The 24,818-nt window shown below is 52.9% G+C and overlaps 1 protein-coding gene across 1 annotated transcript; it reads right to left on the bottom strand.

Moving 5' to 3' along the window:
• Positions 1–1,682: 1,682 nt before the first annotated feature.
• LOC144248384 (olfactory receptor 14A16-like) lies at positions 1,683–8,935 on the bottom strand. Its single transcript, XM_085565681.1, has one exon. The coding sequence runs from the start codon at positions 7,324–7,326 to the stop codon at positions 6,394–6,396; it is 933 nt and encodes a 310-aa protein (XP_085421807.1). The 5' UTR covers positions 7,327–8,935; the 3' UTR covers positions 1,683–6,393.
• Between the last annotated feature and the right edge of the window lie 15,883 nt (positions 8,936–24,818).

The raw sequence follows: 24,818 nt of genomic DNA, 5'->3' as shown, positions 1-24,818 counted from the left end.
GGTGGCAGACCCAGCCGCCCGTCGGGGCGACCCCCACCCCGTGTAGCCCACCTTACCTTGCAGGCTCGGACGGAGATGGCTTGAATCTTCTCCTCGACTCGATGGAAAAGTCGCGCTGAAAACTGGGGATGTTCCTTCCCGGTTTTGGCCCTTCCGGAAGCCTGGGTGTTCCCGTTAAACCAAGACTCGTCCCCGAAGCCTTGGTTTCGGCCACTATCAGCCTCCGGTGGTCTCGCTGCAGATGCTGACCGAGGAATGAACCTCTTCTCGGTCAGCCCCTCTTCAGGCTCCCCCGAGCCGCTGCCAAAACCGCCCTCTGTGTTCTCGGGTAAGTCTGCCCGCCAAAAAGCTCTGCAGCCCGGCTGCCCGTGCAGCGCGGCTGCTCCCGGGCGGGAAGATGGCGAGAACAAAGAGGTCCCGGAGCCTCAATCTTTTTCGCTCGGCGCTCAGCTCCTCATAGCATCAGGCAGAGCTTTTACGGCCGTAGATGTTCCTCTTCCCTCCTTCTTCTTCTGTGAGGCGGGCGCCCCCACAAATTTGCCCGTTTTTTTTACAAGACGAAGGAGGGAACCATCCTCTGCTACCATATGTTGAGGCGCGGCATGCGCTCCTCGCCGCGGCACTCCGAGCCGTGCTGGGCGGTGAGGGAAGAGAACGGGCGGCCGCTTTCCCCCGCAAGCTCTGCAGTTTCAGTTCGTGGCGCGCAGGGACAGACGAAGGCGACACGGGACTTGGGGGGGGAACGAGATGGTTTTATTCCATGAGCCCCAAGACCCCGGCGGGCGGGGGGGCAAAGGTTTTATACAGAACTCAGGAGGACGGGTGTAGGAACAGTAACCAATGAGGGAATAGCAGGGGAGGAGTTTAGGGCAGAACTAACATCTGGAAGCTGAGGAGGGGGCTAGAATGAATGACAGGGAAGGTTCTAGGGAAAGGGGCAGGGAAAGGGGGGTTGGGGGGGGAAACAGATATTAAACAAATATCAAATGAAAGAAAAACACACCACCGCAGGTGGGGTCTGGTGAGGGAGATGCAGGAGATGCTGAAGGAGTGCATTCCCCAGCTGGTGAGAAGCCCTCCCCCTGCCTCGAAAAAGGAGAGTCTGATGGGGCAGCAGTGGAACCCACAGATGTTACAACTGTCCAGGTTCAGCTGAGCCACAAAGGCAGCCACAGCCAGCAGCAGTCGCCCCTGTAGAAACAAGGAGGTCTAAGATGGAATCAGAGCACCCAGATAAGGGAAGGCCCTCACAACCCACAGGGGAGCCAGAGGTTGTGATCATCACGAGTCCCTGACGTACAAAAGTCTCTGTAACAAGGACATTGAACGACGGAGACGTGAGGCTTATACAACCTGACTGCTTCAAGTCTGAGACCTCATGGGTACAGGTGTCCAGCTGGATGGTGGTGAGGCAAGGAATTTGGGACCTTTAACCCAAGGCTCAGGTATGAATCAGATTTTTGTAAGGGAGCCAGGGTCTCTTTCCCTCTGGGAGCGGATTTTAATGAGTGTCAGAGAGAGGTTTGTCCACAGGGAGAGAATGCAGGAGCACCAGCACAGAACGTGCTGGGAAACCCTTGAGGAAGGGATCCAACAGCTGAGGGAAGTGGCAGCATTGGAGGTACTCTTTGGGAGGGATGGACAGCATGATAATGACCCCGACGAGGTCAGGGGCACAGGGCAAATGCTGTGGAGTCTGGCAAGGCTGGGGCCATCTCAGTACACCACCTTCACTGCCACGATTAATGCCGATAACAGCCGAGAGACAGTGGGCTCTGCTGCCAACAGCTGAGAAATTGTGAGAGTATGATCCATGGCCCAGTGCAGGCTCATGGCTCTGCTGTGGGCAAGGAACTCAAAGAGGAGTTGAGGGAGATGAGGGAGGAGGTGAGGAGGAACAGTTCCCACATTGCCCCAGTGTGAGTCACAGGCCCCAAAGTCAGAGCCCAACGTTCCCCAGCCAGAGAGAGAGGGTACACCCCACGGGCTGGCCTGGGGTTCTTTCTGCGTGACCATGGGGAAGACATGGGAAGGTGGAATGGGAAACCCATTTCTGTCCTGGCAGCGTGGGTGTGTCAGCTCAAGGAGGGAAGCACTGACCGAGGGAATTCCAGTGAAGTGAAGGCAGCCTCAACTCCCATGACTGAGCTGCCGAGTATGATCTGTCAGATCCCCTTTAAAGTACCTCTACCATGTATGCCTTGGAAAGAAATAATTACCAGGGTAGAGGGGCCCTGCCTCAAGCCAGGGAGAGGCACAGGAAAGCTGGATCTTTTGTTCAGTGTGGATCCGATGGCCTGGCACATCAGAGCCACAGAAATATGAAGCCTTAGCTGATACTGGTGCACAGTGTACCCTAATGCCATCGGGACATGTGTGGGCAGAACCTGTTTCCATTGCCGGGGTGACAGGGGGATCGCAGCAATTGACCCTGTTGGGAGCCGAGGTGAGCCTGGCTGGGAAGGAGCAGCAGAAACATCCATTGTGACCGGCCCAGAGGCTCCGTGTGTTCTGGGCATAGACTTCCTCCAGAACGGATGTTACAGAGACCCAAAGGGACTCAGGCGGGCTTTTGGCATAGCTGCTGCAGAGACAGAGGACATTAAGCTGTTGAACACCTTGCCTGGACTGTCAGAGAACCCCTCTGCAGTAGGACTCCTGAGGGTGGAAGAGCAACAAGTGCCAATTGCCACCTCGGCAGTGCACGGCCGGCAGTATTGAACGGATCGGGATGTTGTGATCCCCATCCACAGAATGATCTGTGAGCTGGAGAGCCAAGGGGTGGTCAGTAAGGCCCACTCACCATTCCACAGCCCCATCTGGCCTGTGCACATGTCTGAAGGAGAATGGAGATTGACTGTGGACTATTGTGGCTTGAATGAAGTGACTGCACCGCTGAGCGCTGCTGTGCTGGACATGCTGGAACTCCAGCACGAGCTGAAGTCCAAGGCAGAAAAAGTGGTACACCCCTGCTGACATTGCTAACGTGTTTTTCTCCATTCCTCTGGCAGCAGAATGCAGGCCTCAGTTTGCTTTCTCCTGGAGGGGCCTGCAGTACTCCTGGAACCGACTGCCCCAGCGGTGGAAACACAGCCCCACCATCTGCCATGGACTGATCCAGGCTGCACTGGAAAAGGGTGAGGCTCCAGAACACCTGCAGTACATCAGTAGCATCATTGTGTGGGGGAACACGGCAATGGAAGTGTTTGAGAAAGAAGAGAGGATCATCCAAATTCTGCTGGAAGCCAGCTTTGCCATCAAGAAGAGCAAAGTCAAGGGTCCTGCCTGAGAGATCCAGTTCCTGGGGTAAAGTGGCAAGATGGACAGAGTCAGATTCCAACTGAGGTCATCAACAAGATCACCGTGATGTCTCTACCCACCACCAAGAAGGAAACACAAGCTTTCCTAGGTGCCATAGGTTTTTGGAGAATGCACATTCTCAAGTATGGCCAGATTTTGAGCCCTCCCTACCTGGTCGCCCACAAAAAAAACAATTTCCACTGGGGCCCTGAGCAGCAACAAATTTTCACCCAGATCAAGCAGGAGATCGCTCATGCTGTAGCCCTTGGCCCAGTCAGGACAGGACCAGATTTCAGAAGTGTCTTCAAAGTGGATAGACTATATTGAAAACAATGCAGAGAGAATTGTTTTGTCCTTTTAACTTTTCTTTTCCTATTTATATCTTGATATCAGCAATATCCAATTGATATTGACCCCCAACACCTTGTTAAGCAATCTGAATACATATGAAAATCATGATCCATCATGGCTGACAATCAATAACACTTTGTCCCTACCCTTCCCCCACCATTTCCCTCATCCAGCCCCTGGCACTCCTATGCATCAGGAATGTTGTGGCCAGAAGGACCAGGGCAGTGATTCTTCAGCTGTGAGACAGAGTGAAAATTTAACAGGGTAGAAATCCATTTGGATTTAGGTGAAATGTGCTCCTTTGACCTTGTTAACATAAGTGAAATAAGCTGTTTAGTCTGGTAACTGCAGCACTAGGAAAGTTGCCCCAGCTAAAGAGAAAGAATGCAAATTTCCACACTAAAAAGAGATAAGAAAGACTCCTTGGGCCTTTAAACAGACCACACAGAGTGACCCAGGAGTTCTTTCTGTACTTTCTGACAGAAACAAGTGTAACTAGCTCTAAGTGTAACATGAAATCATGAGAATGAATATGCATGAACCTATTGTGAAATTCTATGCCTATGGAAATTAATTAAGAGTAATAAAAAAGGTTTGGGACTTCTCAGGGGGGCGCATGTCCATTGAAGGGCAATAAATCCCTACATGTGTCCAGCGCTGTAAATAAACATACCATTCCCTACAAATCTTTACTGTAATTGTGGGGTTTTTATTTTTCATCCGCATTTCACCTGTGCTGGGCACTGGTTGGGCAGCACCTCGAGTGCTGGGTCCAGTTCTGGGGTCCTCAATTTAGGAAGTGTCTAGGACACTGCAGCACCAAGGAATTCCTTGTGGCACTCTGAGGCTTCATGGAACCAAGAGGCCACTGTGACCCTGCAGGGCCTTGTGGAACCATGCAGAGCTTTTTGACAGAGCAAGACCTCGTGTCATGATGGGGCCATTGTGACCCTGCAGGGCCCTATGGAACCGAGGGGCCAGTGCTGCCCCTCAGGAACTCACGGAATGCAGGAAACATGTTTGACACCGTGGTGGCCCTTGGGACCAAGAGGCCATTGTGACACTGTGGGACCAAGGAGAGCATTGCTGCCCTGCCAGACTTAATGGAACCAAGGATCCACTGTGACACTGCAGGGCCTTGGGGACCACGGTGACATTGTGACACTGCAGGGCCCAAGGATCCAAGGGACTTTGTGACACCAAGGGGTCCCATGGAACCAAAGGGACATTGTGGCACTGGGAGGCCTCATGGAATCATGGAGACCATTGGGACACTCTGGGGCCTCCTGAAACCCTGGGGACACCAAGTTGTCTGGGAATGTTGATCTCCTGGAGGGTAGGAGAGCTTTGCACAGGGCCCTGAACAGGCTGGATCCAGGGCCCAAATCCAACAAGGTGAGGTTTAACAAGTCCAAGTGTCGGGTCCTGCACTTTGGCCACAACAACCCCTGCAGTGCTACAGGCTGGGGACAGAGGGGCTGGACAGCAGCCAGGCAGAAAGGGACCTGCAGGGACTGATGGACAGCAGGCTGGACATGAGCCAGCAGTGTGCCCAGATGGCCAAGAAGGCCAATGGCTCCTGGCCTGGATCAGGAATGGTGTGGCCAGCAGGAGCAGGGCAGTGATTCTTCCCCTGAGCTGGGCAGTGGTTGGGCAGCACCTTGAGTGCTGTGTCTGGTTCTGGACCCCCAATTTAGGAAGGACATGGAGGGGCTCGAGTGTGTCCAGACAAGGGCAACAAGGCTGATGGGGGGTCTGGAACGCAAGTCCTGTGAGGAGTGGCTGAGGGAGCTGGGGTTGTTGATCTGGAGAAAAGGAGGCCCATGGGAGTCAAGGAGGTGTCAGGGCACAGGTTGGACTTGATGATCTCCAAGGACTTTTCCAGCCTTGCTGATTCTGTGATTCCCTGAGACCACCCTAGGAGCAGTTGCAGAAGGAGCCCTGGGCCTCCTTTCCAGAAGCTCCAGCAGCCCAGATCTCTCAGATTCTCCTCAGAGCACCAAAGCCCATCCTGTCAGTCCTGCAGATCCTCTGCAGCTCCTCCTTCCCAGAACAGGAAGCCCCACAGCCAGACACAGCAGCCCAGATGTGCCGCCCTGGCCTGGGGTGCCTCTGGCAAGGGAGCAGCACCAGGCACTGTAGGAGCCTGCAGACAATTCCTGCAGCACTTGTGGGATGATCCTGCTCCCCAAGGGATGTTCCCATGGTGCCAAGTCAGGAACTGCAATGGGGAGTGGGGCCAGAGAAGAAAGGGAAAAACACAGATGGACTGTTTGCAGGGGAGGGAACAGGGGTGGGCAACAGGAAGAAATTGTATCAGACAGAGTAAAGAAAGCAAAGGTGAAGCCAAGGAAATGCTCAGGGCAGTTTGGGGATAGCTGCCAGGCAGCCCTGGCTCTGAGCAGCAGCGTCTGCAGTGGGACAGGAAACTCCCAGCTGATGGGAACAAACTTTCTGGCTGACTGCAGAGGCCAGGACAAAGCTGAGTGGTTTCCCTGGCGTCCCCCAGCCCTTCCTGGTCCCAGGGGCTGATGGCATTTGTGCTGCCTCAGGTTCATGTCCCCACAGCACCAGCATGGGGGTGCTCCCGCCTGCTGTGTGCAATGCAAACAGGGGCTCCTGATGTTTCTTTGTGAACAACATTAAAATGTACTACAAAGCAAAAGAACCTCAAAAGGAAAACAACAAGAAGTATCAAAGTTTACTTGTATTACAAGTGTTTTGCAGAAATTGGGCAGCAGTTTAATGTTCCTGAAAGCATCCAGTCATCAGTCTCGTCACTGAAGCCTTGAGCTCCTGGTTCCTCAGGATGTAGATGAGGGTGTTCAGGGCTGGAGGCACCACCAAGTACAGAACTGACAGGGCCAGATCCAGGGATGGAGAGAAGATGGAGGGGGGCTTCAGGTAGGCAAATATGCCAGTGCTGAGGAACAGAGAGACCACGGCCAGGTGAGGGAGGCAGGTGGAAAAGGCTTTGTGCCGTCCCTGCTCAGAGGGGATCCTCAGCACAGCCCTGAAGATCTGCACATAGGAGAAAACAATGAACACAAAACAGCCAAAATATAGAAGAGCACTTAGCACAATAAGCCCAAGTTCCCAGAGTTTGGAGTGTGAGCAGGAGATCTTGAGGATTTCTGGGATTTCACAGAAGAACTGACCCAGGGCATTGCCATGGCAGAGGGGCAGGGAAAATGTATTGGCTGTGTGCATGAGAGCATTGAGAAAGGCACTGGCCCAGGCAGCTGCTGCCATGTGGGCACAAGCTCTGCTGCCCAGGAGGGTCCCGTAGTGCAGGGGTTTGCAGATGGACACGTAGCGGTCATAGCACATGACAGTCAGGAGGCAAAACTCTCCTGAGATGAAGAAGGTAAAAAAAAATAGTTGGGCAGCACATCCTGTGTAGGAGATGTTTCTGGTGTCCCAGAGGGAATTGTGCAGGGCTTTGGGGACAGTGGTGCAGATGGAGCCCAGGTCGCTGAGGGCCAGGTTGAGCAGGAAGAAGAACATGGGCGTGTGCAGGTGGTGGCTGCAGGCTACGGCGCTGATGATGAGGCCGTTGCCCAGGAGGGCAGCCAGGGAGATGCCCAGGAAGAGGCAGAAGTGCAGGAGCTGCAGCTGCCGCGTGTCTGCCAGTGCCAGCAGGAGGAAGTGGCTGATGGAGCTGCTGTTGGACATTTGCTGTGGCTGCACATGGGCACCTGGTCATGGAGAAAGGACAGGGACAAGTCAGGAGAGGCTGTTTGGAGCCAAACCTGGGCCATTTGCTGTAGCCTGTCCTGCTGGGACTCAGCCACTCTTGTTCCTGCTCTGGAAAAACCTTTGGCTGCAATCAGAGCATAATCAGGCTTCTGGGCCACCCTGGGATAAACCAGATCCTGCCCAGAGCTGAGGGATCCCTGAGTGTCTCACCCTCTCCAAAAGTCTCTGGGCAAAGTCTCAGCACCCACTTCTGCCAAGGACAGACACTCACGGCTCCCCTGGCCAACCCAGAGGCATTTCCTCAGCTGTGGCAGCTCTGCATTTCCTTGTGGGACATTCAGGAAACTCTTATTGGCTCTGGCACAGATCTGCACCCAGGAGGGCAGCTCAGAGCTGGGAAGGGCACAGCAAGGATATCCCCGGCTGTACCCATGAGGGGATCTCAGGGTGTGGGAACTCAAAATGTCTCTCAGACATTTTTAGAGGTTCCAGGCCATGGTCAGACGCAGTCTGGACCCCAGCAGGCAGCTGGATTTAGCTGTGATTTCGAGTTTGAACCATGGAATGAATTACCAACTTTGAAGGTGGAACAAGCAGTCACAAAATGCTAGATAGTGTAGTAAATGCAGTCACAAAGTAGAGGGAAAAATTTTTTGGTAGTGTACAGGGGGGTTTTAGTGCATGTACAGGGGGGTTTTTACTTTGTACATGGGGGACAGAAGTTCTAAGATGGAGGAAAGTGGGCTGGACCCATCCTTCTTCTTTCTTCTTCCTTACCTCCATGTTCTTGGTGATGTTGGCACTCACAGATTGGTTTAGAATAGAAAAACACTTGGCAACGTAGGTAATAGGTATTGGGGAATAATTGTAAACATGCTATGCGTAATATATCTTATAAAAGATAGCAGCAGCCCTGGGCGAGGAGAGAGAAGAAGAAGACACCAGACAGTGAGGGTGTCAGGAGTGTGTGCCTCTCTGCCTGGGCCGCTGACCAAAGGGCCGCAGCCCGAGAACCTAATCTGTTAGATAACTAGCAATAAATCATCTTGAGACCGAACAACAAGAGGCTGCGGAGTTTTTCTTTGGACGCACGGGTTGGAGGAGAAGCTTTACCACCATATGAGACCCCAAACCAAACCCGGGGTTCTCACATCTGGCATCCCTGTGCGGGCATCAGCAAGAAGTCCGAAAAGAAGCATCAAACAACCTCCAACCTGCATCAGCGGAGAAGAAAAAAAAGAGAAGAGCAGAGCACACACTCGCCGTAAATTCCAAGATGAGAGGGAGCGGACAGCTCGAGATAAGAACCTGACCTTCACTGAAACAACTCGTCTCGGGGACTTTCCAGGGAGGAGACGACCCAGAAGCGCGCCTGGGATCTCTCACCTGTGACCTGCTGGACGGTGATCAGTGCCATCTCCGGACTGACCTCGAGCCGACACAGCTTTTGGTGAGAACAGTCAAAATTAAGAACATGGGGGGGGAATTCTCCCAAGAGGAAAAAGAAATAGTATCTGCCTTCCAGGGCATCATCTCTGCCCATCCGGTAGAGATTGCTCAAAAGGAGCTGAAAGATTTATTATTATGGGTGAGGTGTAACTTCCCACACTCATATCCAGATGTATTGTATGAGCCAAATTTTTGGCAGGAAATTAACAAGCAATTATATTATCAGGCTATAAAAAATAATAAGCTTGCCGCAAAACTTTTATCTTCAGCAAGAACAGTTTTAGAGTCACTCTCACAACGCGGCAGCTCAAGCCAGGCAGCTACGGCTCCTGGTGACAAACAGGGCGGGGGACAGTCCGGCCAGCAGCTTGGGGCAGCCCCTCTCACCACAGACACAGGACAGGCACGATTGCTTCCTGTGGAAAATCAGGGAGATGATACCCCATCGCGTCCCGTGTCCCCGGGTTCTCACTGTTCCTCAGTTTCCCAAGAGTCCCTAAGCTCCTCCGATGCAGAAATTCCCCAGACAGAGGCGGGCGAGCCAGGCACAGCCGCGACCCTCGGTGGGAGGAAGACATTGCCCAAGTCCAAACTCATGGCAGGGATGGCAGCGGTGGCGGCTCCGGTGGGGGAAGGTGCGAACGTGAGTGCAGAGCAGGGGGAGGAGGGAGAGGAAAGCGCCTCCACATCTGCGCAGGCTGGGAGTTCAAAACAGCCCGCGCAGAAAGCGAGGCCGGGGAGAGCGGCGGGGGCGGGACGGATCGGGGCGAAAGCGGAGGGTGCGAGTGCGGCGGTGGTACGCTCGGAGCGCCCGGGGACGCGTTCAATGTCGAGAATCCGTGAGGCCGCAGAAGCGGCCGCCCAAAGGGCGCGGGAACTTGGCTCCCTGACCGCGGCAGCCAGGGCTGCTGAGGAAGCGGCAGAGGGACAGCGGGAGGCGTTCCTCACTGCAGCTCAGGCGGCGGGCACGTGTGTGAAGGTTGAGCAAAACCCGACAGCCACGGGTGGAGGGGATTTCTCACATTTCGAACGCGCGGGACAGGCACACAGGGGCGGAGCCGGCGCGCGCGGGCTGTGGGTGCTGGCACAGAGCCAGGAGACGGGCAAAGCAAGACGGAGACATCGGGGCCAGAATGGGAACAGGAGGGTGGCTACGTCAGCCTTGGGGGGGATGGCAGTGGCTCTGATTCGGAGGCGGTGCGGGGCGGAGCGAGGCCAAAGCATAGCCAGGGTCGGAGCAGGAGTGTTCACTCCCCTGAGATGACGCAGGCAGGGATGGGGCGTGGCCAGGATGTAAACATTCCTCAGGGCACCATTCCATCACAGTTCCCATGGCAACAGACAGCCCAAGCCCACGGCCAATCCCTGTCGGCTTCTGACATGACCAAATTAGAACAGTTATTGCAACGAGAGTCAGTTTTACCAACTGCAAGGATTGCAAACGTGAATCAGTTGTTAGGAGAAATGCTCAAAGGTTTATCGGGAATTAGTGCGGGATTTGCAAATGTAAATCAATTGTCAGAAGAAATGCTCAAATGTTTATCGGAAGTGCAGATTGAAGAGCAGAGTGCGGTTCTGACCTCAGCTGGTCAGGCGGCAGCGCCATCTAGCGGCGGAACCACAACATTGCAACAGGCTTCGCAGAACTTGTCCGGTCAAGGCACTGCGCCACCCAGTGGTGGGACTGTGACATTGCAGGACTTTTTTCCAGTTTCTTATAAGAAAAACTCCAGGGTGAAAAAGGTCACATCTGCACGGCAGCAGGAACCTCCACTGACACCGGAACAGTGCGGGACTCAGGACACTTCTGCTGAGGTGCAGCAACGGGATGAAACGATACGCATCACCGCTTTGAAAGGTGTCCCAGCTTGAACAATTCCAAAATCAAGGTCTGCCAAACTTTCGGGGCAGGGAGAGTCAATTTTAATATCAAAGGGGGTTGTTGAATTTCTTTTACGATATTGAAGCACAGCCTTGGAGTCACAGCCAGAACTGTTGGTTCATCTTCCAAAAATTTTCCAAATAATGCAAGGCAGTCGTGTGTTCTCCTCCACAGCAGATGCTTCACTTTTCTCCAGAGACTTCCAGCCTTCATCTTCGCAGATGCTGCAGACGCCGTTGGTATCGGTGAGTGCTGCTGCACCAGAGCTGCAGCCACAACAGATGACTCCACTCTACAGGCAAGTACCCACTGAATTTACAGCTTTGCAGAGCGCAAAAGTGGACTGGCAGGACATTCGAGCAGAGTTGGAGAAAGAGAAAGGTTTATTGCAGGGCTCGGGAAACATAATAATGCCGGTGAGCTATGACGCTCAGGGCCAAAACCCGAGATGGGAACGCCTGGACCGTGGAGCAATCAAAGATTTAGCTAAGGCCATTCGGGACAATGGGTTGTCATCACCATATTTCAAGCAGATGTTAAAAAGCATTTTTGGCATGTATGATTTAACACCATACGATCCTAAATATCTTGCAACATCAGTTCTTACAGACACCCAAGCTCTTGTGTGGCAGAAGGCATGGAGGAGATCCCTGGAGGAGCTGAGAGCCAGATACCAGGGCGGGCCGAATGCAAACCTCACCATGGTGCAGCTTGCTGGTGATCCTCCTGAGGACGGTCTAACTCAACAGGCGGTGAGGCTCCCGCGTCACGTGCTCAGCGACATCAAAGAGGCAGCACGGAGGGCAATTCTTCAGATTGCTCCAGTGGGGGTCCAGGACACCATCTACTCCGAGATCAAACAGGGTCCTTTGGAGCCGTTTTCTTCATTCGTGGATCGTCTTTCTCAGGCGGTGGAGCGGCAGGTGAGCGAGGAGGGAGCGAAACCACACCTGGTCAAAAGCCTTGCGTTCTCCAATGCCAATCCGGAGTGCAGACGGATCATCAGCATGATGCCTCACCAGGCCACCTTGGCAGACATGATCGAGGCTTGCAGCAAGGTGGGGACACCACAACATGTTGCTTCCATCATGGAGGAACACTTGGGGGATCAAATTGAAAAACGTGTTAGGGAAGCTCTTGCAAATTATACAAAGGGCAACTCCAATGCAGAGAGACAGTGCTTTGGGTGTGGGGCACAAGGACATATTAAAAGGAACTGCCCACAACTTGCAAAGCCCAACAAACCACCAGACCTTTGCCGTCGATGCACGAGAGGGAAACATCTCACAAGTGAGTGTCACTCACAGACAGATATGGATGGGAAACTTCTTCCTATTCCGGGAAACGGGAAAAAGCGCGAATCAACGCTAGCGCTCTCAGACACAAATCCTGGCAGTGACACAGAACCAGCAGGAACAATCCTCGGGGAGCAACAAACAGAAACCCTCAGCAGAGCAATCTCCAAAATCCCCAGTGACCCAGACTTGGTACCACCCAGATTCCAATGCATCTTGGAAACCTCCAAGTTGACGTGTCTTTTGGACAATAGCCATGCAGTGATACCTACAGGTGTCACAGGGACTTCTTGGAAAAGGCAGGACTTTTTAATAATGGCCAGGGACAGGAGCAGTATCCTTGGACTTGTTGTTTATCCATCTTTGATTTCAGCAAACCGTAATGAGGAGTTGATGGTCACGGCAAAAGCCTTGCGACCACCTCTGACAATTCCATAAAACACACCGATTGCTCGAGCCATGGCTTTGCCATCTCACCCAGAAAGGCAAGCCATGCCGGTGTTCAACAAACGTGACTCTTTTCCTGGTGATCAAGCAGAGGTGCATGCATCTTGGGTGAAACATTTGAGCCGGGATCGGCCCATTGTTACTTGTCAGTTGACTTGTAACGAGAAGACAATTGCTATTACAGGGATGCTTGACACAGGAGCGGATGTTACAGTTATTTCATACATTTTTTGGCCTTGGGAATGGGACTTGGTTGCACCTTTGGGTTCTCTCACAGGCATAGGGGGGAGTTCCCTCTGCATGCAGAGTGAGAACGCAATTGTTGTCACAGGCCCAGGAAAAAAGACAGCAGTTATCCGTCCTTTCATCGTGCAAAAGCCCATCACAGTATGGGGAAGGGACCTTTTGGCACAATGGGGACTGGAATTAGAATTGGATTTTTAACAGGGGTCACTGTGGCACTTTGAAACTGACCTGGAAAACAAATGATCCTGTTTGGGTGGATCAGTGGCCCCTGGAGCGGAAAAAATTGAGTGCATTGAAAAAGTTGGTCCAGGAACAGCTGCAGAAGGGACACATCAAACCAACAGACAGCCCATGGAATTCCCCAGTGTTTGTCATTCACAAGAAAACTTCAGGGTCTTGGAGACTGCTTTATGATCTCAGGAAAATCAACGAGGTCATCAGGACATGGGGCCACTGCAGCTTGGGCTTCCATCTCTCTCGATGATCCAGAGGGACTGGTCGCTTGTGATCATTGATCTCAAGGACTGTTTTTTCAGCATTCCACTTCATCCAGATGATGCTTCACGCTTTGCATTTTCTGTCCCAAGCATCAACAGAGAAGAACCTTTGCAGAGATACCACTGGACGGTTCTTCCTCAGGGTCTCAAAAATTCTCCAAGCATTTGCCAATGGTACGTGGCCCAAGCTTTGCATCCAGCACGAGAAAAACATCCAAAACCAAAAATTATCCATTATATGGATGATTTTCTCATTGCAGCACCAACAAAACAGGAGGTGCAAGAGGTTCATGACTGTGTGATTGTGCAGGTGCAAAAATCAGGACTGGAAATTAGTACACCAAAAATACAGGAAATTGCACCTTGGAAATACCTGGGATGGAAGATCACAAAACAAACAATAAGGCCACAGAAACTGAAAGTCAACACAAAGGTCACCAATCTCCAGGACTTGCAACAGCTTTTGGGGGAGATAACTGGATGAGACCGATCCTGGGAATCACCAATGATGACATCTCGTCGTTGCTCGACCTTTTGAGAGGGGACAATAACATCAAATCTCCCAGAACTCTGACGCCTGAAGCAAAAAGAGACCTTGAAAAGATCACAGACATGATTCAGCAGAGACAAGCACATCACTTTGTAGAATCATTGCCTTTTCATTTAGCAGTGTTGGGGGAAACAGCACAGTTATATGGGTTGATTTTTCAATGGGATTTGTCTCAAATGGACCCTCTTTTGTTGATAGAATGGGTTTTCTTAGCTTACAGGCCCTCAAAAACAATTCTCACAGATCTAGAAATGGTAGCACAGATTATTATTAAGGCGAGAACCAGGTTGCTGACAATGTCAGGCAGAGATTTCTCAGTTATTCATGTTCCTTTGAAAAAAGTGTATTTTGAATGGGCGATGCAGAAATCACAGGATTTTGCAATTGCTTTGTTAGGTTATCCGGGAATTTGTACAGTTAATTTTCCAGCTCACAGGATGCTGAATGCGAAAGTAAGTTTCAGGGAAAAGCCAAAAATAAGCCAGGAACCAGTGGATGGGGTGACAGTATTCACTGATGGTTCGGGAAAAACTCACAAATCAGTAGTTACATGGCAAAATTCAAAAACAGGGGAGTGGAAATCAGACATAAAAATGGTACAGGGTTCACCACAAATTGTGGAATTGGCAGCAGTGGCCAGGGTTTTTCAATTGTTTCAGGAACCTCTCAATCTGGTCACAGATTCAGCATATGTTGCAAATGTGGTCAAACGGCTAGAGGGATCACTTTTGAAACACACTGACAATGAAATTTTAAATTCATATTTGTCATGCATGAGGACAATTCTGGAAAATAGAGAACATGAATATTTTGTTACACATATCAGGGCACACTCATCACTCCCAGGGTTCTTAGCAGAGGGAAATGCTCAAGCAGACAGACTTACAATGACCATATCTCAGACATTGCCGGATATTTTTGAGCAGGCAAAATTGAGCCATGCTTTTTTCCATCAGAATGCACAGGCATTGATGGAATCCTTTTGCCTCTCCAAAAGTCAGGCGAGGGAGATCATCAATGCTTGTCCAGACTGTCAGCTTGTGCAGCCTCCTGCGTCTACAGGAGCTGTCAATCCAAGGGGATTGCAGAGTCTTCAGCTCTGGCAAGCTGATGTCACTAAATACCCATCTTTTGGGAGGCTCAAAAATATCCATGTCTCAGCTGACACATTTTCAGGGGCGATTTTTGCATCATTACATACAGGGGAAACCGCAGAACATGCCTGCAGACACTTTTTACAAGCATTTGCATCACTCGGGATGCCACAAGAAATAAAAACAGATAATGGTCCAACTTATACAGGCAAGGTGCTTGACAAATTTCTGAAAAAATGGGGAGTGAAGCACATTTTTGGTATTCCTTATTCTCCCTCAGGTCAAGCAATCATTGAAAGAACACATCACACCCTGAAATTCCTTTTGGATAAACAGAAAAGGGGAGAGGCAGGCTCAACACCTTATATGCAGCTGAACAAAGCTCTGTATGTATTGAATTTTTTAAATGGTTCTTTCTCAGAGCCCACACCACCAATTGTCAGGCATTTTACAAACAGTGCACAAGCAAAGTAAAGGGAAAATCCTTTGGTTTTGATCAGAAATCCAGAATCAGGACAAATTGAAGGTTCATTTACATTAATAACTTGGGGCAAGGGTTTCGCTTGTGTTTCCACAGAGCGAGGACCGAAGTGGGTGTCGGCGAGTTACATGAAACCTTTTCGGGTGCAGACGCAGGTGGACGCGGACTCGAGGAGCAAAGAAGAGAGCACGCAGACGGAGGCAGACAACGACGCTGCAGACGTCTCGTCGGACAACGATTGATTATTCAGAGACTTGGGGTTTTTTCAGGGAAATTAAGTGTCATTTGAACATTGCTGCATTGAGGGGTTTTTCACAGAGGTTGGGGACATGGACATGGAGTTTAGACAGGCAGTGTTCATGTGTCTCATTCTCTTGTCTGTTGCTTTGGACAATGAGACAGACTTTCCCATGAAACAACTGAGGGAAAATGTGTGGGAAACTTTGGCAAAGGCAGCGGGTCTGGACAGTATTTGTCTGACTCATTCAAAGCCAGGGAAACCATTTTCAACATGTTTGGTAGGTGTGCCAGTGAAGGAGTGGCCAATTCCAAAAAATATCCCTCCAAAGGTTTTGAAAACCTTTTCGGATCCTGTGGAAGGGTGGCATGTTTGGACACAATACCTTCCTGTGGCTCACCTGGAACCCCCAGAGTTAGACATTTTTGGGTCAACAAAAATGAAATACTGTATCAAATTTAATCCAGTGGGAGTGGCAAAGACAGATAATCACACAATAGATGTCACTTCGAATCAGTCTTTTTATAAAAATGCATCATCCTGGTGCAATTACACCAGGGTGACAAGAAAAGCATCCCTTCAACACCCAGTCACTTTACCAAAGGGAGTGTTTTTGATTTGCGGGGAAAGAGTTTGGCCTGCTATCCCTGCAAAAATCAAGGGCAGTCCATGCAGCATTGGGGAGCTCTCATTGATAACGCCTGATTTGAAAACTTTAAAGGAACAGACACGCAGGGGAAAAAAGATCTCTTGATCAATATAGTCCGAATTGTGATGATGATGTTTATACCTGGGACAAGGCTCAGAGAATTGCAGTTGCAATTTTCTCACCCCAAACAGCATCGGGGGTGGCCTTGACACAATTGGACCACATAGCTTGCTGGTTGAGTAAACACAGTTGTGCCATTTCATCTGCACTGAGTGACATGTTAACAGACATCAGCAGTGCAAGACAGGCAGTGCTTCAAAACAGAGCGGCAATTGATTATTTGCTGCTGTCATATGGGCATGGATGTGAAGAATTTGAGGGGATGTGCTGCATGAATTTGTCCGATCATTCAAAATCCATTCATGAAAATATAAAACAAATAGAAAGTAGTATCACCAAGTTGAAAAAAGTAACAGGGTCCTGGTGGGATGATTTCTTTAACCTTTTTGATCTCTCACTAGTGTGGAAAGAAATTTTGAAACTAATATCTTACATTCTTATAGGGCTTGTAGTTCTTCTGCTTGTCATGCCATGCATTTTCATGTGTATTCGAAGGGCCTTGAACAAAGTGGCAAAGCAGGTGTTTTTGGTTCAAACAGGGAGGGGAGATGTGGGAACTCAGAATGTCTCTCAGACATTTTTAGAGGTTCCAGGCCGTGGTCAGACGCAGTCTGGACCCGGCAGGCAGCTGGATTTAGCTGTGATTTTGAGTTTGAACCATGGCATGAATTACCAACTTTGAAGGTGGAACAAGCAGTCACAAAATGCTAGATAGAATAGTAAATGCAGTCACAAAGTAGAGGGAAAAAATTTTGGTAGAGTACAGGGGGGTTTTAGTGCATGTAGAGGGGGGTTTTTACTTTGTACATGGGGGTCAGAAGTTCTAAGATGGAGGAAAGTGGGCTGAACCCATCCTTCTTCTTTCTTCTTCCTTACCTCCATGTTCTTGGTGATGTTGGCACTCATAGATTGGTTTAGAATAGAAAAACACTTGGTAACGTAGGTAATAGGTATTGGGGAATAATTGTAAACATGTTATATGTAATATATCTTATAAAAGATACCAGCAGCCCTGAGCGGAGAGAGAGAAGAAGAAGACACCAGACAGTCAGGGTGTCAGGAGTGTGTGCGTCTCTGCCTGGGCCGCTGACCAAAGGGCCGCAGCCCGAGAACCTAATCTGTTAGATAACTAGCAATAAATCCTCTTGAGACCGACCAAGAAGAGGCTGCGGAGTTTTTCTTTGGGAACACAGGTTGGAGGAGAAGCTTTACCACCATATGAGACCCCAAACCAAACCCGGGGTTCTCACACATGGGTCCCACTGAGGGACAGGACTGAGAAAGTGTCCCCAGGTTCCAGTCAGAGCAAAATACTGGAGACAGTGATGACAGCTGGAGACAAGCAAGGGAAAGGTGTCTCTGGTGCTGAGCAAACCTGGATGTGTTGCAGGAATGCAAAGGGCCCAGGCCTGAGCCCCAGCCCCTGGCAAGGCAGATCCTGTCCCTCCCTCATTGCTCAGGGCTCTTCCCGGGATGGGCACTGGCATGTGGGGATGTGCAGTGCCAAGGGCAGGACCATGGGGCGGCCCCTGCCAGGCTGCTGAGCAGGGACAAGGAGGCACTGAGGCCCCAGGGCTGCAAGGGTCACTTGTCCCCTCGTGGCCTCAGGCCCAGGGCCAGCAGCCATGGCCAAAGGGCTGCACAGGTTGGCTCTGTCAGGGCCTTGCAGCTGCTGCACATCCCTGAGCCCTCTGCAGCCCAGGCTGTCCCACGGTGTCCCTGCCCTGCGCCTCTGTCCCTGCAGGCTGTCGTCACCCCCGGCTGCCCCACCTCGCTGGCCCTTCCTTTGCTGGCAGCTCTGCCTCCTGAGGCCCCTGCCTGGCCACACAAAGCCTTGGGCTGCTCCAGGCTCCTGCTGGGGACGTGCTGCACCACAGCCCTGCCCTGGGAGGGAAATTCCCTTCTCCTGGTGTCCAGTCTGGACTTCCCCAGCTGCATTTGTGGCATAATTTCTCTCCCTGCCTGATTCCCACTATGGAGAAAAGCTCCACCATTTTGGAATCCACCCTTCAAGCCCTGCCAGGCCACTCCTGATCTGTCCTCAGTCTCTTCACAGCTGAGCCCAGGCACATCAGCCTCCATACATGGGTTATGTTCTTGAGGTTTGCAAAACCCAGCTTGGGAGGTCTCTGGGCCCTGTCCAAGGTGTTTGCAAAGGAAAACATTCTGCTGATATCACCAGAGGCCAAGGCCAGGCAGAACTGTCTGTCCTGGCATCTTTTGTCTGGGAGCAATCCTAGGATAGATGGAATTTTGGCAGCCACATTCCAGCTCCTGCCATGGCCCCTGCACAAGAGGGTCAGTTCTTTTCTGCAGGAAGGAAGGCACCGAGCCCCAGTGCTTCTGAGGCAACTGAGATGCGACCATCAGAGGGCAAGGCCAGCCAGGGCTGGAAGGTTTTTTACTGACAGATACCCTTGCATACAGGAAATTTTTGAGGGGAAATACCAATTTTGTCCATGGGTGTCTGAAAAGAGGGACAGTTCTTTTCCATAGCAAGGAAAGCACAGGGTCCCAGTGGTTCATGGGCAGATGAGAAGCAGCCCTTGACATTCCAAGATCAGCCAGACCTGTCAGGTGGCCCCTGGGAGGCCAAGCCTGCCAGACCTGTTCCCTGTTCCCCTCATTCCATGGAGCCCCACAGTGTCCCAATGGTCCCTTGCTTCCAGGAGGCCCTGAGGTGTCACAATGCCCCCTTGGTGACACCAGGCCCTGAAGGGTCAGAATGGTCTCCATGGTTCCACAAGGCCCCACAGAGTCATGGTGGTCTCTGGGTTCCATGGAGCTCCGCGGTGTCACCATGGCCCCAGAGTGTCACAATGGACTCCATGGTTCCACCAGGTCCTCACCGTGCCACCATGGTCTCCACAGGAAGGGAACAACCCAGCCCCAGCGTTCCAGGGGCAGATGAGCCACAGCCACCAGAGGCCAAGTGTAGCCAGATCAGATGGTGCTGGCAGATTTTGTCCTTGGATATAGGGAATTTTAGAGGTGGAACCCCAGTTTCAGACCTGGCTGCCTGGAGGTGAAGGACGGTTCTTTTCCATAGGAAGGCAAGGACGGAACACCGGTGTTTCAGGGGCAAATGAAAGGTGACCATCAGAGGCCAAGGGCAGCCAGACCTCTCCGTTGTGGTATTTTTTTGTCTGAAAGCAACCCTTGCATATAGGGAATTTGGGAGGTGGAACCCCAATTTCGGCCATTTCTGCATTGTTAGGAAGGATGGTTCTTTTCCAAAGGAAGGAAAGCCCAGAGCCCCCGTGTTGCAGGGGCAGAAGCAGAGAGAGAAGGCTCCTGGGAGGCCAGGCCAGCCAGACCTGTTTGTCCTGGCAGCTTTGTCACTGAAAATTCCTTGGACCTAGGGAATTCTGGAGGAGGATTCCAAACTTTGGCCATGGGCATCTGGTCGAGATGGATGTTTTTTCCCATAGGAAAGAAAAGCGTGGAGCCCAGGTGTTTTGGAAGGACATGAGAGGTGGTCACCATAGACCAAGAGAGCCAGACCTGTCTCTCCTGGCACCTTTCATTTCGGGGAAATCCTTGGATATTCAGGATTTTGAAGGTGGAATCCCAGTTCTGGCCATGGGCACCTGGGCAGGAAGAAGAGTTCTTTTCATCAGAAAGGAAAGCACAAAGCCCCAGTGTTTCAAAGGCAGATAAGAATCAGCTCCTTGGAAACCAAGGCCAGCCAGACTTGTCTCTCCTGGAAGCTTTCACCTGGGAGAAATCCTGGGATATAGGGAATCCTGGAGGCAGATTCCCAACTTTGGCCATGGGTGCCTGGATGTGAAAGGTGCTTTTTCCCCATAAGAAAGAAAAGCACAGGGTCCCAGTGTTTCACAGGAAGATGAGAGGTGGCCCCTGGGTGGCCAAGCCAGCCAGACCTGTCTGTCCTGGCAGGTTTCATCTGGGAACAATCTTTGCATAGAAGCAAACTAAGAAGAGGAATCCAGATTTTGGCCATGGTCACCTGGAGGAGAGGGACAGTTCTTTCCACAGGAAGGAGAGCACCAAGCCCCAGTGCTCCAGGGGCAGATGAGCAGCAGCCCTGGACATGCCAAGGTCAGCTGGACCTGTCAGGTGGCCCCCAGGTGGCCCAGCCAGCCAGGCCTTGATGCCTTGAGAGGCCACCTGGAGCAGAGGCTGGACAGTGTTACAGGAGTAAAGTGGGGATTTATTAAAAAGGCCTTCAAAGGATTCACCTGGGCAGTACAAGGGCCTGGCTGAGCGTACACCCAGGATGGACGCCAGGTCACACGTTTACACACTTTTGTAAGATTTGGTTCATTTCCATATTGGGGTTAATTGTCCAATTACACCTTCAGATTATGCAGCCCTACCCTCCCAGTCTGCTCTCCTCAATTCGCTGGTGTTTTCAATTTTTGGGCCCGAAGCTGCAGTGGTGTCTTTGGTTCTTGGGCAGGAAAAGGATTGTTCTGTCTGACTACACTGTAAGAGAACTTGCTGACACTCTGCATGAAGTTCAGAGTTACAGATACAGGACAGAATTGGGAAAATATGGAAGCTAAAACTTAAGGCATCAGCCTGTCCCATGTTCCCTTGGTTCCATGGGGACACACAGTGTTACAATGGCTCCTCCGTGACACTCTGGGCTGCACAGTGTCACCCTGGGCCCTTGGATCCATGGGAGCTTCCCAATGGTCCCCTCTGATTCCACAAGGTCCCCACAGTGTCACAACTGACCCATGGCTCCATGAGGTTCCCTGGTGTCACCAGGGTGTCCTTGGACCTGCCTTGTCACAACTGACCCATGGCTCCATGAGGCTTCATGAGGTTCCCCAGTGTCACCACGGTGTCCTTGGACCTGCCTTGTCCCAACTCACCCATCGTCCCATGAGGCTCCATGAGGTTCCCCAGTGTCACCGTGGTCGCTGTCAGAGGCTGGATGAGATCAATGTCCCCAGACACCTTGGGCTGAGCTGTCGATCAGTCACTCTGCTGGGACAGCGCTGACCCAGCTCTGAACACCTGAGATATCAGAAGTCCCAGCTGGGGGGAGGCCCACAAAGGCCCAGGGGCTTAAAACCAAGGAGCACAAGGTCAGCCCCTGGTATAGACTCTGCCTTCTCCTGGGGTTTGTGTCTCACCCACACTGGAGCCCCGGGAGCTGGGAGCCACATGTGTGTCTTTCTGTGGAGCTTCTGTCTTCCTGTCTCTCTCTCTCTTTCTTCTCCTTCTAATGCTCTTTATATGGAACAGTTTTGGGTACCTGAACAACTTCAGTGTTTAGGGGTTTCCAGGCTAAATGGGTGAGTGAATGAAGTTACTGCTATGACAAGTGATTTAAGTTGGATTGGATTTGTATTAAAAGCTTTTCCAAAGTTCCTTGTTCTTTTGTACTTTGCCAGTAAAATTTTGGGCGTCCCGAATGGGCGCTGAGGGGCACTTGGGGGTCCCGGAGGGTCTGGGGGACACTGATGGGACAGATGGGGGCGGTACCGGGGTTCTGTGGAGCGCGGGGCATGACGGGCGTTGTAGTCCCGGCTTTAATGGGGCTCTATGGGGTCGCAGAGCATGACGGGAGTTGTAGGCAAAAAAAAAAGACGGCGCAGGCCCCAGGCACCGCCCCCAAAGTCATGATCCCTGGCGCTGATTGGTTGCAATCGTGATAGGCGGGTGCCTCGGCAAATGGGAGGCAGTGCAGGCGGGAACAGCCATTCAACCCTTCCAGTCCCTCCCAGCCCAGCCCAGTTCATCCGCAGTACAGCCCCAGTGCCTCCCAGTACAGCCCAGTACATCTCCCGTGCCCCTCCAGTCCCTCCGAGCCCAGCCCAGTTCATCCCCATTACAGACCAGTACAACCCCAGTGCCCCTCCAGTCCCTCCCAGTACAGTCCAGTTCATCCCCAGTACAGCCCAGTACAGCCCCAGTGCCCCTCCAGTCCCTCCCAGTACAGCCCAGTCCCTCCCAATACACCTGAGTTCATTCCCAGGCCCTCCCAGTTTCCCCCAGTTCCATCCATATCCCGCTCCAGTGTCCCCCAGTCTTCCCCACAGCGTTCCTGCCCATTGCGGGGCAGCGGCGCAGACGGAATGTCCTGTGGCCCAAACCTCCTGCTCCTGCCACACAGCGCCAGCCTTCTCCCCTCCTCCTCCTCTCCCAGCACGGCACAAATTCCAGCTCGGAGGAGGCTTCCCCAGAGAGGGCTCCGGCTCCTGTCTCAGCCCGAGTGTCCCTGCAGAGGAACAGGGCATCTTTCAGGCACTTCCACAAGCTCAGGGTTCCCATTTCATGGCGAATCTGGGATGCCGGGGGAGAACGCCGGGGCATGGCCGGCCCGGGGCGCTCGGGCGGCGCTCGGGGCCGCTCCTGGCCCGTGCCGAGCGCTGACAGCCGCGTCCCGCCCGCAGGGAAGGCGCAGGAGGCCCGGCAGGAGCGGCCCCGGCGGGTTCGCTGCTGGGCAGCGGCGGCTGCGGCGGCGGCTGCGCGGCCACGCGGCTCTCGGACGGCGCCCGGGGAGCGGCGGGGCCGGCGGCGGGCACGGAGGAGGGGAAGGAGGAGGAGGAGGAGGGAGAGAAGGAGAAGGAGGAGAAGGATGGGGCTGTGCGGGGCAGGCGGCGAGCTCAGCCCGCTGCTGCCCTCGGCTCGCAGGTGGCCATCAAAAGGGTGCCAGGGAACCGCGTCCGGCGCCGGGGCGAGCTGGTGATGAGCCGGGCCAGCGGCAGAAGCCGGGCCGTGCCGGGCGGGGCTGAGCCGGGGCCCGGCAGGGTGGGAGCTGCCAGGATGCCTGGAGGGAGAGCGGGCGTGGGGCCAGCGCAGGGCGCAGAGCATCCCGGGCTGGCTGAGGGGTTCCCGACCCCCGGCACGGCATCAGCCCCACTGACGGCATCGTGCTCCTCCCGCAGCCCCACGGCACCAGCGCAGCCCTGGAGATCGTGCTGCTGGACAAGGTCTCCTCTGGCTATGCTGGTGTCATTCAGCTCCAGGAGTGGCCTCAGCTCCCCGACAGCTTTGTGCTGGTGCTGGAGCATCCGGAGCGGTGCCAGGACCTGTCGGGTTTCCTGGCGGAGCGGGGGTTCCTGCCGGAGGAGGAGGCACGGGGGCTGCTCCTCCAGGTGCTGGAGGCTGCAGCATCCCCCTGATGAACTGTGTCTGTGTTCCACAGGAACCCTGTCCTACAGCCCACCAGAGTGGATCCACCAGCAACACTACCACGGCGAGGCAGCGACGATCTGATCCCTGGGCCTCCTGCTGCACCACCTGGTCACGGGGAAGCTCCCATTCAGGAGGGGCCAGGAGATATCTGGGGTCAGATCTTGTTCCCACCATGGCTCTCTCAAGGTGGATCCTCATCTCTGGCCTCGGGAGCAATACCAGTGCTGGGAGACAGCAGCAGCTTATGGGCATTCTGCTCTGGCAGCTGCTGAGGAGGTGGCACATGTCCTGCTCTCCTGCTCTCCTCCAAACAGAAAATCCATGGGGAAGTTTAGGCCCACCTCTAAGCACACCCAGCATGGCCTGGGCACGGGAAAAGGGGGCAACTTCTCCAAATGACTGGTGATTTCTGGTTTCTCTCCCCAGAGTGCCAGGATGTCATTAAGAGGTGTTTGTCCATGCAGCCCTTGGACAGGCCATCCTTAGAAGAGATTTTCCGTGATCCATGTTCCTCTGCCCTAGAAGATGGGAGAGATCCAAGTGCACAGTTGGATCCAGGGGCCTGGCAGGTAACAGCTCCACACATCTCTTGGCACTCAGTAGCAAAGCCAACCAGACAGGTTTTGTCCTGCCTGTAGCTCTGAGCAGGGGTCAGCAGGAGGGAACACAGCTCATGGGCTGGAGCTGAGCTGGAGACCTGGTGTGGCAAGCACTGGTGGCCAACATCCCCCTGGTTTTGCCTGCCATGGTTCATGGATGGCTGGGGCCCTGGGCAGAGCCCTGACAGCCTGGTCTGGCCCAGGGAAGAAGGAGCCCCTGGAGAAGCTGTCCCAGGTGGGGCTGCTGCTGGGGACAGTGAGGACACAGGGGAATGCTCCCAGATTTAGGCATTGCACAGCCTGGCTGGGAACCAAAGGTTCCCCCTTTGCTGGGGCGGATGCAGCTGATCCTTCAGTCGGCTGCCAGGCTGCTTTTGGCAGGGCTGGGGGCATGGGCTGGGGTGGGTACGAAATGGGAGTGGGCTCCTGGCCCTGCCAACAGCCCCCAGCACCCACTGTGCCCCGGACTGGGGCTGGGCTGGGGCAGCCAGCCTGACACAAACAAACCCCCATGGTGGGAGCAGAGGTGGGACTCCAGACCCTGTGCAGGGGCTGCTTTGCTTTGCAGGCAAGGAAGGGCTTGGGCTGCTCCACTGCCCTTGTTTGCTTTGGGATCACCATGGGGGCAGTGCAGGGGAAGGGAGAAAGCCTGGGATTCCCTCCCCCATGGTGGGTTTTTCCCTGGCACGCAGGGGTTGGGCCTTCCTTAGGCCCCTGACAGAGATAAGATCTTTGACCTTTTTTCTTGTTCCCCTTTTTCTCTGTAACCTATTTTCCATAATTTGATGTTTGTCTTTCTAGAGGA

Source organism: Lonchura striata, chromosome 36 (genome assembly GCF_050655825.1).
Source record: "Lonchura striata isolate lonStrDom1 chromosome 36, ASM5065582v1, whole genome shotgun sequence".
NCBI lineage: Eukaryota > Metazoa > Chordata > Aves > Passeriformes > Estrildidae > Lonchura > Lonchura striata.
This window is presented reverse-complemented; position numbering and strand designations above follow the sequence as displayed.

Coding starts and splice junctions, on each gene's coding strand:
- LOC144248384 (XM_085565681.1), bottom strand. CDS start 7,326: ATGTCCAACAGCAGCTCCATCAGCCACTTCCTCCTGCTGGCACTGGCA.